At 59.1% G+C, this 16,899-nt stretch overlaps 1 protein-coding gene across 1 annotated transcript in view; it reads left to right on the forward strand.

Moving 5' to 3' along the window:
• Positions 1–14,633, forward strand: part of TNN (tenascin N) — a 69,204-nt gene extending 54,571 nt beyond the window's left edge. Inside the window, exons 13-21 of the mRNA XM_053663716.1 lie at positions 1,593–1,856; positions 2,959–3,222; positions 5,873–6,003; positions 6,919–7,051; positions 7,476–7,627; positions 9,013–9,109; positions 9,804–9,971; positions 12,569–12,732; positions 14,459–14,633. Of these exons, the coding sequence (XP_053519691.1) occupies positions 1,593–1,856; positions 2,959–3,222; positions 5,873–6,003; positions 6,919–7,051; positions 7,476–7,627; positions 9,013–9,109; positions 9,804–9,971; positions 12,569–12,732; positions 14,459–14,602 (1,517 nt within the window). The 3' untranslated portion in view covers positions 14,603–14,633. The remainder of the gene's footprint in view (positions 1–1,592; positions 1,857–2,958; positions 3,223–5,872; positions 6,004–6,918; positions 7,052–7,475; positions 7,628–9,012; positions 9,110–9,803; positions 9,972–12,568; positions 12,733–14,458) is intronic.
• The last annotated feature ends 2,266 nt before the right edge of the window (positions 14,634–16,899 follow it).

The following is a 16,899-nucleotide window of genomic DNA, read 5'->3' on the forward strand; positions in this document are numbered from 1 at the left end:
TCCTGGTGATCCTCTCGGACAGCTTCTCAAGCCCATGTGTGGTCCACGGGGACACGCAGGCATCCTCCGTCGAGTCAGTGGGATGCCCAGGTCTCCGCGATGATGCAGCCTGTCTCTGCATCAGGGCAACGGGCCAGTCTCTTGCCTCGTAGATATCTTAGGCACAGGTCGGACGCCTGCCCACGGGGTCCTCCGAGTCGGGTTTCTCAGCCAGGGCACTACCGAGGTGCTGGGCAGGAGCATTCTTTCTCGCCGGGTCTTCTGTGCACGGTAGGGCGTTAGCAGCATCCCTGGCTCTACCCATTGGAAGCCAGTAGCCGCCACATCCCACATGGGTGCCAAGCAGAAGTGTGTCCAGAAACTGCCAGCGGCCCCTGGTTGAGACCCCTGCTCCTGGGTGCAGTCAGTGGCCCTGGGACGGGGCCGCCGCCACTGCTCACTCACCCAAGGCTCTGGCCTCGCCTGGGCCTCCCAGTGAAGCTCTGGAGAAACCTTCTCTTCAAGTCACACCTCTTTGTTCTGTTCCCTGTCTCAGCCCGGAGGTGGCTGCTCAGCTCAGGGCCACAAAACTGTTGGGCCTGCCTTTGCTGTGGGCTCTCAGGTTGGAACACAGATACTAATTTTAGGGGGGTCACGGCCTAAACCAAGAGAAGCATAGCCCCCCCCCGACATGCCATGCGCACCTGTGACGGGCCTGGGGGCAAAGGCCCCCGGGGAAGGGCTTTTGCGGTGAACTACTTGGGACAAAGAAGTGCCTTCATGATGGTGGTGGTGGTGGTGGTGGTGATGATGGTGATGACCACTGGTCACGGCAGTTTTGAACTCCTCCTCTCTGCCTGGTGTGAAGGACCATAACCTCTTATTCACATTCATAAGACGTCAGTGAACTGATGTCAACAACAGCTTTGGTCACCGGACACCCAGGTCGTGCCAGGACCCGCCACCAGGGGGCGTGTCATCAATTCATACGATGCTCACGGCCACTCTGTGGGACATACTCTGCTACTCTGTCCCCCTCCACCCCCTGCCCCACGTTTTTTCTGTGAAGGAAACTGAGGCAGAAGGACTGGTCTGCCCTGGATCACACCCTGAGCCGTGGGGTGTGCGTTCTGTCGTTTGGGGGCAAAGGCTGTCTCACTTGGTCTTCAAGGCCCTTTTCCACACAACGGTTTTGGTCTTGGTTGTCAGTTACCCACGGAGTTATGTACGAGGACTGGTCACAGCCTCATTTTACAAATGCAGAGACGGGGCCTGCCCAAGGTCACAGAACAAGGTGGTAGTTAGATGCGTGTGTGGAGTACAGCATCCAAGGGGACTTCTTTGTCTGAGGCGACCAGGGAAGGCACCGAGGCAGCTGAGTTGTCCAGGGCCACAGCCCGTCACTCCTCTGACGGTGGCCCTGGTGCTCATTCTGCTGTCCACGCCGCCTTCTTGCGGATCCAAGAGCCCAGCTGTGGAGAGAAGGTCTGTACTTGTGACACAGCTGACAACTGGCATACAGGACAGGGACACCCTAGGGACGGGGAGCTGCCCCCTCATGCCACATGGCCACTCAATCCGTCAATAGTGTTCACTGATCATTTTCCTCTCAGACATTGATGGCCCCCAGAACCTGGTGACCCACCGGGTGACAGAGACCACGGCCTCCATCTCCTGGGACCCGGTGCAGGCCGCCATCGACAGATACGTGGTGCGCTACACCTCCGCTGACGGAGACGCCCGGGAGGTGCCGGTGGGGAAGGAGCAGAGCGGCACGGAGCTGACGGGCCTGCGGCCGGGCGTGGAGTACTCGGTGCACGTGTGGGCCGAGCGGGGGGCCCGGGAGGGCCGGAAGGCTGACACCACGGCCGAGACAGGTAACGGAGCATCGTTCTCGGGAGTGTGAGGCCTGCCACGCCGAGTGTGCGGCTGGTTCGTTTCTGTTTTCCTGCTTTGATGCAGGGAGAAGCCACGGTCTGTGCACGGGCAGGCGGCGCCCCTTCGTCACAGACTGTGCACGTCACCCCCCAATGTTAGCTGGTTTCATTACCGGCCAGGCCCTCGCAGGGGCCCCTGAGCGAGGACGTTGCGGTGGTGGTCTCGTTGAGCCCCACGAATGTTTGGTGGTGAACAGGGTCAAGGGTCTGCTATTGAACTTGTGAGGGGGAGAGAAAAGGAAGATCAGATGCTATTGATAATAATATGTTGAAAAATTTAACTTTAGAAAAGTAGTCTGTACCTGTGCCAGAGGGAGCAGACGTCCACGCTCTGCTCCGCGCTCTCTGAGTGGTGCGATGATTCTGGTTTGGGGAGTTAGGGCAGCTTCTGTGTCATGGTCTCATCCTGTCGGGAAGGAGGCGTATGGCCGCATTTCCGTGTGGCGACCGAGCCGGCAAAGGAGCACTACCAGTGCGTCCACGAGAGTATAGAGGACATGGGGACCGGGTTTGATGTCTGCGGTTCGCTGAACAGTGCGACCTGGGTGCTGGCCGTTGGCCCTGTCTGCTCCACCACAGCGAGGACCCCGAGGGTGACGGGCCTCTGCCCCCGGGGCGGGGGGTCACACCTGCTACGGGCTGTTGGGATCTTTGTGTACGAGATGGGAGGTCTTCACCTATGGGTGCTGGAGACAATATTATTAGGTGCTGTGAGCAAAGGCCAGGCCTTCCGGTGGGCCCAGCGCCCTGCCTTGCGCCCTGCCCTGTGCTTCGTGGGAGTCAGGCACACGCTTACTGAGTAAAGACATCTGTTGCGCTAAACTCTTGCTGGGGGTAATGGCGAGGGTTTGCGGATGTTGGTCCACTCTGCTTGCTCCTTGAGGAGCCAGAGTCTCCGTGGGGAGAGAAGACCTGAGTCCACGACAGAGCTAGAGCATTTGAGATGGAAAAAGCACAGAACACGAGCACCTTTTGCCCCAAGCAAATGGCCATGGGTTTCTGCTTTCCTTGGCCCATTCACGGTGCATATATTTTCTTCCAGACATTGACGGCCCCAGAAACCTGGTGACCCACCGGGTGACAGAGACCACGGCCTCCATCTCCTGGGACCCGGTGCAGGCCGCCATCGACAGATACGTGGTGCGCTACACCTCCCCTGACGGAGACGCCCGGGAGGTGCCGGTGGGGAAGGAGCAGAGCGGCACGGAGCTGACGGGCCTGCGGCCGGGCGTGGAGTACTCGGTGCACGTGTGGGCCGAGCGGGGGGCCCGGGAGAGCCGGAAGGCCGACACCACGGCCGAGACAGGTACTGCAAGGGACCCGGGACAGGGGACTCTTCACACAGGTCAGGTGTGGGGAGGGGGCGGGGAAGACCGTTGTTTCACCTGAGGACGTTCTTCAGAGGGGCGCCCTCCTCTTGCTCCGGGGTCAGGCATTGATGTGACCTTTCGGATTAATGAGAAAGAGAGCAGAGGACCTGCTGTCAGGCAAGGCTGCGTGACCCGTTGAGAAGGCGGTGCAGAAGGTCACCTCTCTGACCACCCCTGCCGTCCAGCTCCCATGCGGTGCCTTTAAGGGGCACATTTGAGATGGTGGCCACTTAATTTGGAGGTTCGGATTCACAGACAACAAAGACCCCAAGTCAAAGGTGAATAGTTAAGCACTTTATTAAGCGAGCACAAAGAGAAAAGCAAGAATTGAGAGCATACATCACCGGACAGGAAATGACCCACATCCACACACCCGGACGCCCGGAATCCCAGAGGCAGCAGCATTCAGGGTTCGTCTGGGAACCGTTCCGAGGGAAGCGTCCTGCCCTCCGTGGGATTCCAAAGTCCCACTTCGGGGACTGTGATTAAACACGTTTCAGACAAATGTGGCTACGCACAAAGGGCCTCCTGTGATTTTGACTCACTGACCATTCCCTCTGGGAGAAGGGCCGGCTCTCCCTGGCGACCGCACTGTTATTTTGCTTTTCCAGTGAGGGTCACCGCTCAGGCACAATCAGGGAGGATTCTCAAAGTCCCTTTAATACCACAGGTCCGCCGCAGCCTGGCAGACAGGGAGGCCAGTGCTCCATTGCCCTCCCCAGCCTGAGGCCACAGTGTGGCATCTCCTCCCCGCAGGGCCCCCCTCCAGGTGGTGAGCAAAGACCCTGCGTGCCTGATTGTAGGTACCGATGGGGCCTCTGGTCTCACTAAGGGTCAGCACGATCGGCCCGGGGGTCCTGAGAAAACCCAGTGCCCTGAGGTTCGAGGGCTTCCTAGCCCGTCTGGGTGAGAGCTGGCCGTCCCGTCTGTGGCCGGGGCAGCCCCCAGAGTTACATAAGACTTGAGTTTTTGAATTATTTTTATTAGTTACAATAGGCATTTTTAACCAAAAAAGTGATACATGCTTCTATAAAAATTTTCAGACAAGGGTATGTGGAAAGAAAACCCCTTTCCCCGGCCCAGGCTCCCTAAGGACAGGCCTGCTCTCCAGAGGTGGCCAGTGCCTCCTCCCTCCCTCCCCCTCCTTTGTCCCCTCCCTTCCTCCCCTGTCCCTTCCTCCCTCTCTTCCTTTCCTTCTCTTTCACTTTGCTCTTCCTTAAAGACAACGACATTATCATGTTTCTAGTCCACAGAAATGAGCAAGTAAGACAGACCTCCACAGTCGTTAACCTGGGACAGGCGGCCAGTCACAGAGGTGGCAGCAGCCAGCTCCTGGATATTTAAATCGTCCAGGTTTGGCTTTGATTTTGCAAGTGGAAATTCAGTTTTTCCGTGTGATGGATATACTAAAATCCAGACCAGATGTTCCACTTTAGACTGTCAAACCAAGCCGACATCACAGAAACTCAAAATTCATCAAAACGCCCTAACTCTAAACAACAGCTGCCTGACTTCTATTCAGCTACAGCAGTTCCGCTCTCAACTGAAGAGCTACTGGGTATAAAATAGCCTGGAGACACCTTTTTTGGCAACGTCGAAATTAAAGTCATATTCTATACTGACTTTTCAAAGTGGAAATTTCCATTCGTATCTTATTTGGTTGGAAAAAAATAGCCTCTGACCAATGACTATGTTGTTGACTACGAGTTTGCTGAGCTTCAGTTTTCTGGTCCACAGCCCCCCCCCCCCCCCCCGAGTCCCCGAGTCCCCACGTCCCTGCTGGAGTTTGCGAGGGAAAGCCATGGGGCCTGGGGGAGGGCTCTGCTTGTCTCCACCTCAGCTTGTCCTTTCCTTCCGCTTCATCTTTTCCCTCCCTCCCCCCTCCCCTCCCCTGCCCTTCCTTTCCCTCCTTCCTACTCGCTCTTTTATCCGTTACACAGACACCCCGTCCCTGCTTCTCTCTGCACAGAGCAGGTGTCTAAGGCCGCTCACTTAGATATGTAAGGAGAACAACTGCCTATTTCTGTGCCAACTTGATGTCCCTCATTAGCCCTGCTCTGCTTGTTGGACGTAAATCTCAGTGACTTTACGGTCACGCTCCTTCCCCCAGATTGGATGCAAAGCCTCGGTTGGGTTCCAGATATCAAGCCTGGGGGTCTGTCCAGCCCTTGGGCCATCTTTCCTGGCAGCTGTTAGCCTAGACGCCCTGGTGACCCACACTCCCTCATCTCCACACGGCTGGAGGAGCCCTGCTGTCCCCGAACCTGTCCCTAGCCCAGCTCACTCCTACGCCCCCCCACCTCTGGGAGTCTGCTGGGCAGGTGGGAGCCCAGGTTCACTGCATCGGGCGGGGGCGGGGGGAACTCCGCCCAAGCACCTGTCCCTTCGTCCTTGTCCTCAGTGGATCTGTGCTCGTGGCCGCAAAGGTCAGAAAGGGCAAGTGGCAGGGAGAACAGCGCCTGCCACCTGCCCGAAGGGCGGAAGAGAAATGGGAGGGCGTGTGGGCAGGAGCTGCAAGTCAACACTTCAGAAGTTACCCCGCCCCATCACCTTCGTAATAACCGTCACCCGGCTTTCCGCACACAGACATTGACCCTCCCAGAGATCTCCGTCCATCTGCCAGGACGCAGTCCGGCGGGGCACTGACCTGGACGGCTCCCTCTGCTCAGATCGACGGCTACATTCTGACCTACCAGCTCCCGGATGGCACCGCCAAGGTACTGGACTCTCCTGGCTCTTCTCCCGGTGCCCCTGCCTGTCCCCACATAGAACGACGGCCTCGAGTCAGCTCAAGTAATTGCTGGTCCCTCGGCAGCCTGCGGATAATGGAGCCTGTCCTCACCGCTCACCCACTGTGTGCAAGGGACCCTGCTAAACACAGCAGTCGCCCGTGACCGCACCGGGTCTTGTTTTACAGTCTTAGCCTGTGCCTGCTTCCGCTGACCACTGCATGGCCCACGTTACTCGTTTATTGTGCCCCATAAATCTTAGCTCCGTGGGGACAGGGACATCTCGTCTCTTTGGCCAAGTGCCTACCAGGTAGGCGCTCAATAAAGATGTATTGAATGAATTGATTAACTCTCATTTCAGAGATGACACCTTGCACCTGGGATCTGAAGGCCAGTAAATTTTCAAAATTAGTCCCAGTGGAAAATTATTATCTTTTCTCCTTGGGAAAAGAGAAAGGAGGAAGGAAGGGGAAAAGGAGAGACACGCTGATTTAGTCATTAGCTCAGCGACTGCCTGGGCCTGCCCTGCCTGCTGGAGGAAGGCGACTGGAAAACTAGCCCCCGCGCTCGATAGTGGGCTGGTTCCACTTCCCTCTTCACTTCTCAGCCTGGCGGGGAGGCCCCGGCGTGGGCCTGGGGGCAGAGGCCTGCGGGACCCGACGGTTCTCCCGGGGCTGCTGCCTCGCACTGGCTCCCAGCGCATGTTCCCAGCCCGCGTGCCTGGCGGTGCTGAACCTGGAGAAGCGGCTGGGACATGCTGGGGTCCCGGGCCACCTCTGAGCCCTCACAGGCAGACACAGTGCTGTCTGAGAGCTTCTGCTGTTGGCACCGGGGATGTTCCTGACACCCGGGTGCTAAGCATGAGAAACTGAACGTGTGCCTCCCATCTCCTTTGTTTGGTAGGAGGTGCGGCTTGGACCAGGGGACCTGAGGTTTGAGCTGCAAGGCCTTGAGCAGGGCGCCGCCTACCCTGTCTCCTTGGTCGCCTTTAAGGGTGATCGCCGGAGCAGGAGTGTGTCCACCACCCTGTCCACAGGTACCGTGGACCTGCACTGGGAAGGAGAATGTCGCGGGGGATGAGCCTTCGAGAGGCCAGGGGCCGTGCCCACGCAGGAGCGGGGAGCTGCCGAGCTGTGGATTTCTGCAGGAAGGGGAAATGGGAATGGGGTGTGGGTTCGGGAGAAATCCATCCGCTGGTGGAGAGACTGGAGAGGGAGTGGAAGGGGGGAGGGGTTGGGTTGGGGGAGGAAGTGATGTGAACTTGACCTTATTTCTAGTGCGTTTGGACAGTTCGATGGGAGCAGGGAGTGGGGGAAATAAGATGTGAGGGAAGAGCCAGAAGGTGCAAAGGAGCAGCAGGAGGTCATGAACTGTCCCTGAACAAAATACACTAACTTAAAACAGAGGACTAGTCCCGCCGCCCTTCTCCTAACACCTTGGCCCCTCTGCTTGGCTCCTAGTTGGTGCCCGGTTCCCACACCCCACGGACTGCAGTCAAGTTCAGCAGAACAGCAACATCGCCAGTGGCCTGTACACCATCTACCTGCACGGCGACGCCAGCCGGCCCCTGCAGGTGTACTGCGACATGGACACGGACGGCGGCGGCTGGACTGTGAGTCGGGGGCCCTGGGCAGCGGCCCCTTCTCAGCCCGGCAGCTCCAGCTCTCCTAGGAGAGGGGAGCCCTGGTGGCCCTCGGGACTCATGGGACCCAAAGCCCCTCACGCCCAAGACAGAGCAGACTAAGGCCGATGGCTGCAAGGCTCGGGGGCTGGTCCCCATCTCATAACGTCCTGTGTGCGTGTGTGCGCGTGTTACCCACTCTCCCTCTCCTCAAAGCACTCTCCTCGGCACACCCCGCACCAGGCAGGACCCCCACAGCAAACAACGGCCCACACGAAAGCTCCAGAGCAGGGATGTTGAACTCGTTCTCACCGGGGGCCACGTCAGCCTCGCGGTTGCCTTCCCAGGGCCGAGTGTAACTTCAGGACTTCGCAGACGTGACTGCTCCTTGACTGGGGCAGGAGCTCCACACTCGGCAGGGCCCCCCGGCAGCCCGTGGCACCGTGGTCCACACCTTTCCCTTTGCGGACTTTGTGACTCCGTGTTTTCCTGCTTCCTCCCGAGTCTCTGGCCGCTCCCTCTCTCCCCCACGCACGGTCCTTCTCCACGTGGTGGTTGCCAATCCGAGCTCCTCCCGGCTTCTCCGTCTGGTTCCTGTTTCCTTCCCAGCCGGCCTCGTCCTTTCCGGGGGTTCTATCTTCCTGAGCCTGTTACGATACAATGCGTTATGCAGCAGCGATAAACCAACACCAGCCTCCAACGATCTGAAACTTAAAGTGTGTTTTCTCCCACGTACCAAGTCTGTATTGGGTTTGGCGGCTGTTTCCAAGGGAACGACTCAGGGATGGAGCTGACTCCGGTGCCCTGTCAATATGCGGCCGTCCCGGAGGCCCAGCCCTCGTGGGGGTGGAAGAGGGAGCCAGGAGAACCCCCCACCCTGTGCTCCCACTTACAGTCCTTGGCTAGGACGAGGTCACACGACGCCAGCTGCCTGCAGGGGAGGCTGACTGACAGGAGGTCTTCCCGGACCCGGGCCCAGGGAGTGGAGCGGGGCCTCGCATCATCTCAGACGCGCTCTCCCCTTTCCAAGTCGGGCCCAGCTCGCTCTTTAGAGCCCTGGCCCTACATTCGCAGCTCCTGCGGCACCTTCATTCACCAGCGACTCCCACTCCCGGGCCCCCAGCAAGCAGGCGGGACCCACAAAGCCGTCTGCTCCCAGAGTCCCAGTCCCAGCGAAGGGCTGTCCAGCCTGTGCTAGACCCGAAGAACCGATCTTGACTCCCCCCGACCTCAGTTCCACTCCCGGTCCACCCCCGCACCTGTCCACGGTCCCTTCCTCTGTCCCCAGGGCAGCCCCCAGTCCCCGCTGCTGTCCCCCCTCGCTCGGTGGTGGCCTTGGGAGTGTGTCAGAGGGAAACGGCCACCCCCCTTTTCAGGTCTTCCAGAGGCGCAACACCGGGCAGCTGGACTTCTTCAAGCGCTGGCGGACCTACGTGGAAGGCTTTGGGGACCTCAGGAAGGAGTTCTGGCTTGGTGCGACCTTGGAGAATCTGGGATGGCTGCGGGTGGGGGTGGGTGGGTGGAGGGGGGACTTCCCCTGGGAAAGCTGGTCAGGCAGCTTGAGGACGCCCAGCACGTTCAGGGGCAGGTCCTGGGGCCGGGGACCCTCCGGGGGACCTGCCGGCCGGGGAGTGGGAAGGTTCCCGCTGTGCCCTGGTGACAGGGTGGGCGGTCCCAGGTGGCCTCCCTGCTGCTCCAAGCCCCACAGATTTGCCTGGAGCCTGAACCCTGGAAAACCGTGGGAGCAGACAGGGGTGGGTGGAGCAGGACTGTGGGCGTCTGTCAGGAGGGCACGCTGGTCGCCCGGACTTCCTGCCACTAACGCCAGTCCCGTGTGCGGGCTCTTTCTCTCCTCCCTCTGCTGCGTTCTTGAGCAGCGGTTCAGTGGGTCCCCCCTGCCCCGCCCCGGCCCCTGTGGGATGAGTTGACAATAACAAGAAGCCACTGAGGCCTGGGGGTTGACGCCGACGGAGCAGGGTCACCCCGGAAAGGCCCCCCACTCTGCCCTCCCAGAGGACGGGGCTTCCACACTCAGTAGGCTGATGGTGCGACCAAGTAGCGGGTGGAGAAAATGAGCCCCCAGAAAGAGAAAGTGGGGGGAGGCCCGCGGGAGCAGAGGAGGTGAAGGCTCAGGTGACGTTTGGCGAGTGGACGTCTTTGTTTCCAGGGCTGGACAAGCTGCACAACCTCACCACCGGCACCCCGACCCGGTACGAGGTGCGGGCGGACTTGCAGACCGCCAACGAGTCGGCCTACGCCGTCTACGACTCCTTCCAGGTGGCCTCCAGCAAGGAGCGGTACAAGCTCAGCGTCGGGAAATACAGGGGCACCGCAGGTGAGCGCCGCGGTCTCGGCGCCTGGGGCCTCGCGCTCCGCGTGTCCGAGCCCCCGGTTTGCGCGCGCCCTGGGCCTGGGGTGGGATCCTGCTCTGCAAAGGGGAGCCGGCCTCACTGATCGGCAGCCGAGGCCGTGCCCCCAGCAGGGGGTCTGGGGTAAACAAAGTCCTTAGAGCAATCCTGGACCCCCAGAAAACCGGAACCTTACACGCCGACCCTCCCCGTCGCACCCCAACCCGATCCGGGGCGCTGCGCCCTGGTGGGGCAGCCGCATTCTGAGTGGGCCACCCCCTGTGCCTGCCGCCCCCGCCGGGGCTCTGGGCGGGGGGGGGTGAGGCTGCCGCCCTCGCACAGCGCTGAGCACGCCCCCCAGCGGCGTTGTTTCCACAGAGACTAGAAACGAAAGGGCCGATTCCAACAGCAGGAAGTGAGGGTCCCACCCAGGTCACACGAGGTGACCATGCGGGAGCCAGCAGCAGGGCAGCGGTGGTCGGGGACCTCCCCCACCACCAGCGATGTGACCGGAATCCTGGGTGCAGCACCGACTGTTTTCTCGAAGTGGGTGGTTGTTATTTCAGTGTTACGTCGAAGCCTCCATCTGTGGCATTTAAATGGAGGTTTGTTGTTTGATTTTGCATGTTTGTTTTCACTTTTTTAAAGTTGTTGTTCTGTTACAGCTGTCCCAGTTTTCCCCTGTCGCTCTCCCCTGCCCCGCCCCCCAACTCCCACAGCGGGTCCCCACCCTGCTGTCCGCCATCGAGGGTCACTCATACGTGTTCGCTGGTTTCGTGTGTTTTTGACTTCGGTGTGACTGTGGAGAGGAATGGCTAGCGGCCAGATGGACTGACGGTGTAGGACACGGTCTCCCCACTTAGACTCACAGGGAAATAGATCAGTAACATTGGAAGGTAACGTTTGGGAAGAACAGTCAGCGGTCAGGAGACTAAGGAGCTTCGTGAGTGGGGGGAACTTCTGCAGGATGGGCTGGAGTCGGGTCTGAGAGGGTAGCGCTTAGATGGGAGGGAAGGAAGGGGCCCCCCAGGCGTGGGGGCGTCCAGGACTGACCGAGGCAGGGACGTCGGGTTTATCCTGGGGACCTGCGGCTTTCCCAGAACTGCCTGCTGAACCACCCCTGATGGTGGAGGTCTGTGCAGACACCATGATCGGAAGTGGCCAACTGTTAATGCCAAACTTCTTCCAGATTTTGGCACTTAACTTAAAAAAAAAAATCACATGAATTTTGCATTCATTCTTGTTCCCCAGGCCTTCGCGTGGGCCTGGAGCACAGGAGTTGAGTCTAAAACAGGAGGCTGCCAGTGAGCCCTTTCTGTACATACAGCCTAAGGGATGTGTTCTGTTGTGAAGAACAGTCCAGAGTCCCCAACAGCCCCATCCGGGTCGGGGGGGGGGGGCTGAGTCGGGTGACATGGTGACATGGGCGGGGACAAAGTGGGAGGGGTGGGTATCTGACAGGTCCCCCTGTGGCTCTGTTTCCTCGAGGGGCTGGGAGGCGCCGAACCCACCCGGAAGGTTTGCCCAGGGGCTCCGACCAGAGGGTGTCTGTGAGGGTGACCGGTGATCTCGGAGACCAGGTGTGGGCGTGGGCGTCCTTCTCATAAGAACAGAGCGGACTTGAGCTTGGGATCACCATGGGCCCCGACTGCCTTTCTTGGGCCGAATTAAAAAGTGAACTTCTAAAAGGATGACAGACACAATGGGGAAATGAGAAAGGCAGCTAAAATAATTGCAGGTTTCCAGACACGATGAGACTGAGCAGGGAAGGGCGTTGGGCGCCCAGAGGGCTCTAGGGTCCGGGTGTGAGCACTCGGAGGGAGGCTGTGCGGGAGGACCCAGGAGGGGACGCTTCCTCGGGGCGCTGGCTTCAAGGGCTGGGTAGGGTTTGGACCTCGGGGGAGCAGGGAGACACTGGTGGGCAGGGGCATAGAGGCTGCACCCGCCCTCTGCACCGGGGAAGGTGCCCGTGGGGACAGTGAGCCGTGAGATGGAGCACAGGGAGCAGCCAAGTCCCAGGTCTGCAAAGCAAAGAGGAGAAACTCGCCCCTTCCCCCCGCCCCGTGTGGCAGACAGTGGGGCGAGGCGCCTGAGATGATGGATATGTGGGAGCTTCAGGGGGGCCCAGAGGCTGCTGTGGGGATGCAGGCCCAAAGAGACGGGAGCCACCCAGCTGACAGTGGAGGGGGGCAGGGGAGGAAGGTGCAGAAGCGAGGGCTGGATAAAGGTGCGCAGCAGGTGTGTCGGACGTGGCTCACAGGTCTCCGGTCCCCGTGGCTGGGTGGGGTCGAGCAGAGACAGGGAGACAGGGAGGTCCCCTGGGGAGAGTCGATGCGTCTGCTCTGGGGACTTGGATCCTCCACGTGACTGTGCAGCTTCTAAGTGAAAACGCCACTAAGGTGACAGGAGAGACAGGCCTGGCGTGCGGGAGACAGGCCAGGAAAGAGAACCCGTCGTGTGGCCGCTCCGAGAGGCCCGACTCCCTGTGGCATCCTGGACCGGACCCCCGGCATTTCCCTGCCGAGTCCTCCACCCCTCGGGGGCACAGCGTGGCCTCTCACCTCTCACGCCTTCCCCCCTGCAGGGGACGCGCTTTCCTACCACAACGGGTGGAAGTTCACAACTTTCGACAGGGACAACGACATCGCCCTCAGCAACTGCGCCCTGACGCATCATGGCGGCTGGTGGTATAAGAACTGCCACCTGGCCAACCCCAACGGCAGATATGGGGAGACCAAGCACAGTGAGGTGGGTGACACGGGCGCCGCCCCCAAAGCAACACCCTCCAGGCTCGGGTGTCTGCCCTTCTGCTGCCCCTGCTCCGGGCGGAGCTTGTTTGCGGCCTCTGTGGCCTTGAGGTCAGGCACTTGCTGCCTGGCCGCTGCAGCCCCTCCCCACCCTGCATGCCCCCCAGTGCCGCACACCTCGAGCAGGCCTGGGGGAGAACAGAAACAGGGGCCCTGGGTCCCACACTTCACCCCACTTCACGGGGACACTGCGTGAGACAGCTCAGGCCGAGGTAACGAGCACCCTGCCCTGCAAGGCTTGAACGCCAGGTGCTGTTTCTCACTCTCCTGGGGGTTGGAAGTCCAGCATCGAGGTGTGGGTAGGTTCGAGTTTCCTGCCAAGGACCCTCCGTCCTTGTCCTCACATATTGCAGAGATTGAGAGAGCGAGTGTGCTCTCTGCTGTGGCCCCCTCTTCTTATGAGGGCACCATTCTCATCACGGGGACCCCCTCTCCTGACCTCAGCTGGTCCTAGTCCCTCCCAGAGGCCTTGCCTCCTGAACACCGTCGCAGCGGGAGCTAGGGCTTTAACACCGCGTTTGGGATCCGTGTGGGCGACACCTGCAGTCTGCCCAGGGCTGGTGCCAGTCCCTGTCGTGGGCTCCTCCCCGCACCTCGCTCCCGAAACTGTCCTGCCAGCAACTTCTCGAATGTCTGTGCTGTGGGCACTTCATCCTTACTCCTGACCGGCTACGGGGCGTCTCCCGCCCACCTCCTCCCAGCTTCCTGAAAGCTGCGTCTTTGCTCCTGCTCCTCATCAAGCCAGCCCCTCCCTGGACGCATCCCCACCCCGGGTTTCCGATCTCCCCTCCTGGGCCCTGATCCTAGCCTCCAGGAGGCCCCCCACCCGCCCCAGGACTCACCTCACAACAGCATCACTGTGAACCCTAGCGCACCTGAAGACCGGGCACACTTTGATTACTTCGGCCTTGACCTCCTAACCCTGGAGTGATTCTTTAAAGGGAAGAAACGTGCCCCCCGGGAACCGAGGAGGGTGGGCTCCTCCCAGGGATCAGATATTTGAAAGAGCAGCCAGCAGGCGCTCAACCAGCCGAGTTTGCTAATAAAAGGCATTCATCTGGTTAATGTGCTTTTCACAGTCTGCAAGGCATTTAGTTTCTTGTTTATTATTTACCTCACAAATTAAAATACATAAAATTGGTCACTTGGGCTCTTTATTGGCCAGGTTGCAAGGTTATTAAGTGAATTAAATATTGCGCTCACCAGTCAAAAGACATAAAATGAAATTTAGTTTCTAGCAGGTTGTTTGTTACCCCAGAGCTAATATCTAAACAGTCTAAATTGAAAATGATTTCCCACAGTTGGCCAATTAATATGTTTATTTTTGCCTTTAAATATTTGGAAAGGAAAGAGGGAAGCAAAGACAATGTGACCGGTGCTGGCCAGGTGGACCCTGTGCTTTCTGAGCCTCTGTGGCCTCCCCTGGCCTTGCCCACCTCCGGGGCCCAACACCCCCATTTCCAATCCCAGGGGGGCTTCCGAGCCTGTCTCACCCCAGCTGCCCAGCAGAGGGCGCATGTTCCTAGATTTCACCCCATTTCCCTTATGGTGAGCACCCCAGGCACCACTTGGCTCTATCTTCCCTTAGCAGCGAGGGCCTGCTTTCCCAGACCCGGCCCTCCTCCTAGGGGCCTCTTCTTGATGTTGACTTTTTTTTTTAAATGTAGGGCGTGAACTGGGAGCCGTGGAAAGGACACGAATTCTCCATTCCTTACGTGGAGCTGAAAATCCGCCCCCACGGCTACAGCGGGGAGCACGTCCTGGGCCGGAAGAAGCGGGCACTGGGAGAAAGTTCGAGAACGTTCTGGTGACCCATTTGCACATTCATCGCACGAGGCAAGACCAGCCCGGGGGTGGGGCGGGTGCGTCGTGGGGACCGGTGAACAGAAATTGGGGGGAAGGTCAGAGTCTCTAGTCCCTGAGATGGCTGGGTCGCCAGCAGGACAAAGCGTGTCGCCCAGGCTCAAACCACAGAGGGCGCTTCCTTGTCCCCTGCGTCTGGCCCATCTCTGTTGGGGCCCAAGGACCCGGGTAGTAGCTGTGCGGTGCGTGTGGGAAAGATGGCCTGTGAACTGCAAGTTTTTCTGTCTGTCTTCAGCAGCCAGTAGAAATAGAGTCTAGTGCTTTACCTGTTGGAAAACTCTGCAGATCGGTATATATATTTGATACATACATATATAGAGAGAGAAAGCTCGGCTAATACAAATCTCTCTAGAAAGAAGCCCCCCAGAGGTGTTCTCTCTGACGTGGCCCGGAGCCTGTGACCCCCAGCCCATTGCCCCAGGTCCTGAGGGAAACGGGGTAAATCTTCCCCTGTAGCTAAGCTCTGCCGAGTCCCCAGCCTGCTGGAAACCACAGCCCCCTGTTCCTGCTATTTTTAAGTGTCCTCTTTCCAGCTATTTGCATAATCACTTCCAGAGATCTGCATATGTTGTGAATAAATTCTCACTCATTTCGACTTTAAATAATTTGACTGTCTTGCTAATTGGTTCCTCCCAAAGGCTCTTTGCTGCGACCCCCTTGGAGGGCCAGCCTCCCTCCCTTCCCTGTCCCCCCACTCAGTCGTTCCCCCCCAACCCCAGGTTTTTCTGAACACGTTTTCAGCCTCGGAGGCTCGCTGTTCGAATGGGCACCAGGTCAGATCCTTCTGGCGTATGTCCCCATCACTTCGGAAGGTTTCTCTGTAGGGAAGTCGGCGACCATTGAAGTTACTCGAATTCCTATTCCAGAAGAAAGTACTAATAAACCACTTGATTAAAAATAATTACCTTGTGTTGTTTTCCCCACATAAGTGCACTTGAGTTCTAAATTTAACCTAATTGCCAGTGAGGGTGCAGTCTGTGCATTATAACGGAATATGGCTGGCTGCGGCTTCTCAAGTGCGTGATGGCAAATGGTGGTATTTGGATGCAGGGGTTGAGCGGGAAGGAGGACAAAGGTCCCCTAGCAGCTGCAGTCTCCTTCCAGGACCCCGGTGTCATTTATTGCCTCGGTGTCTCTCGGCTCTAACCGCTGGCTGAATACCAAGCTCTGCTTCTTAAAGTTTTTTAAAAATCAACTTTCAACATTTTTATTCTGCGCTCGCCCCCGCCCCCCCAACACACTGAGCAACACAGTAGTTGCTGCTGGAGCGCACGGTGGGTGGTCTGAGCCACGCCCAGTTCCAGTGCTGGGCTGATGGATAAAAAGTACACTGCGCCTTGTTCGTGGGCCCCACGAGAATCCGTGTCTGCCTGCTTCTTACCAGCCAGTGTGCTTGGCACTGGGCGGGCAAGCTGGACAGGGTCCTGGCACTGAAGGAGCATGTGCACTGTCCTTCATTTGCTCATTCGTTCCTCCCTTCCTTCTTTCTACAAGTAAATGAAACACAACATTCCTGCCCCGGGGCTCACCTTCTGCCGGTGAAGCCTGACCCCAAACCACGACCCCCAAACCACGCAAAAACGCACAATTTTCGGCAGTCCTGTGGGCCCTGGAGGCAGAGGTCCGCGCAGGAGGTGGGGCCTGCGCAGGGGTGGGGCCTGCGCAGGGGTGGGGCCTGCGCAGGGGGTGGGGCCTGCGCAGGGGGTGGGGCCTGCGCAGGGGGTGGGGCCTGAGCAGGGGGTGGGGCCTGAGCAGGGGGTGGGGCCTGCGCAGGGGGTGGGCCTGTGAAGGCCTGGTGGGGCGGGGGCACCTGTGCAGAGACCTGCAGTAGTTCCTGAGTCTGATCCAGCTCTGGCAGGACCCGAGCTTGAGCTCATTCCCTTGCCGTCTCAAAGATCCTTCAGTGCAGCCGTCCAGTCCCGAGTTCTCGAATTCTCTCATCCCATCTGCACGTAGGGTCCACAGCTTGGTGGCCCAGGAGCTTTTTGCTCACCCCGTTGGGTGCAGGCTTTGTAGAAAAGAAGGGGGTTCTCTGCAAAGTGGATCAGACCAGGCAGTGACCCAGGGCCAGGGGTGTGCATCGTGGACTCGCTTGTCCACCGGGCTTGGGAATGCCGGGTCACTGACCCTGCATTGTCCCCGGACGCTCTGACTCTGTAGGTCTGGGCTGGGGACCCCTCCGAGTAGCTCTGGCACAGCAGTCACCCACCGGTGGTCTTTCAGCTCTGGACGCGTGGGCATGGGC

The sequence above is a fragment of the Artibeus jamaicensis genome, unplaced genomic scaffold (genome assembly GCF_021234435.1).
Source record: "Artibeus jamaicensis isolate MK-2021 breed Jamaican fruit bat unplaced genomic scaffold, CSHL_Jam_final contig_327, whole genome shotgun sequence".
Classification (NCBI taxonomy): domain Eukaryota; kingdom Metazoa; phylum Chordata; class Mammalia; order Chiroptera; family Phyllostomidae; genus Artibeus; species Artibeus jamaicensis.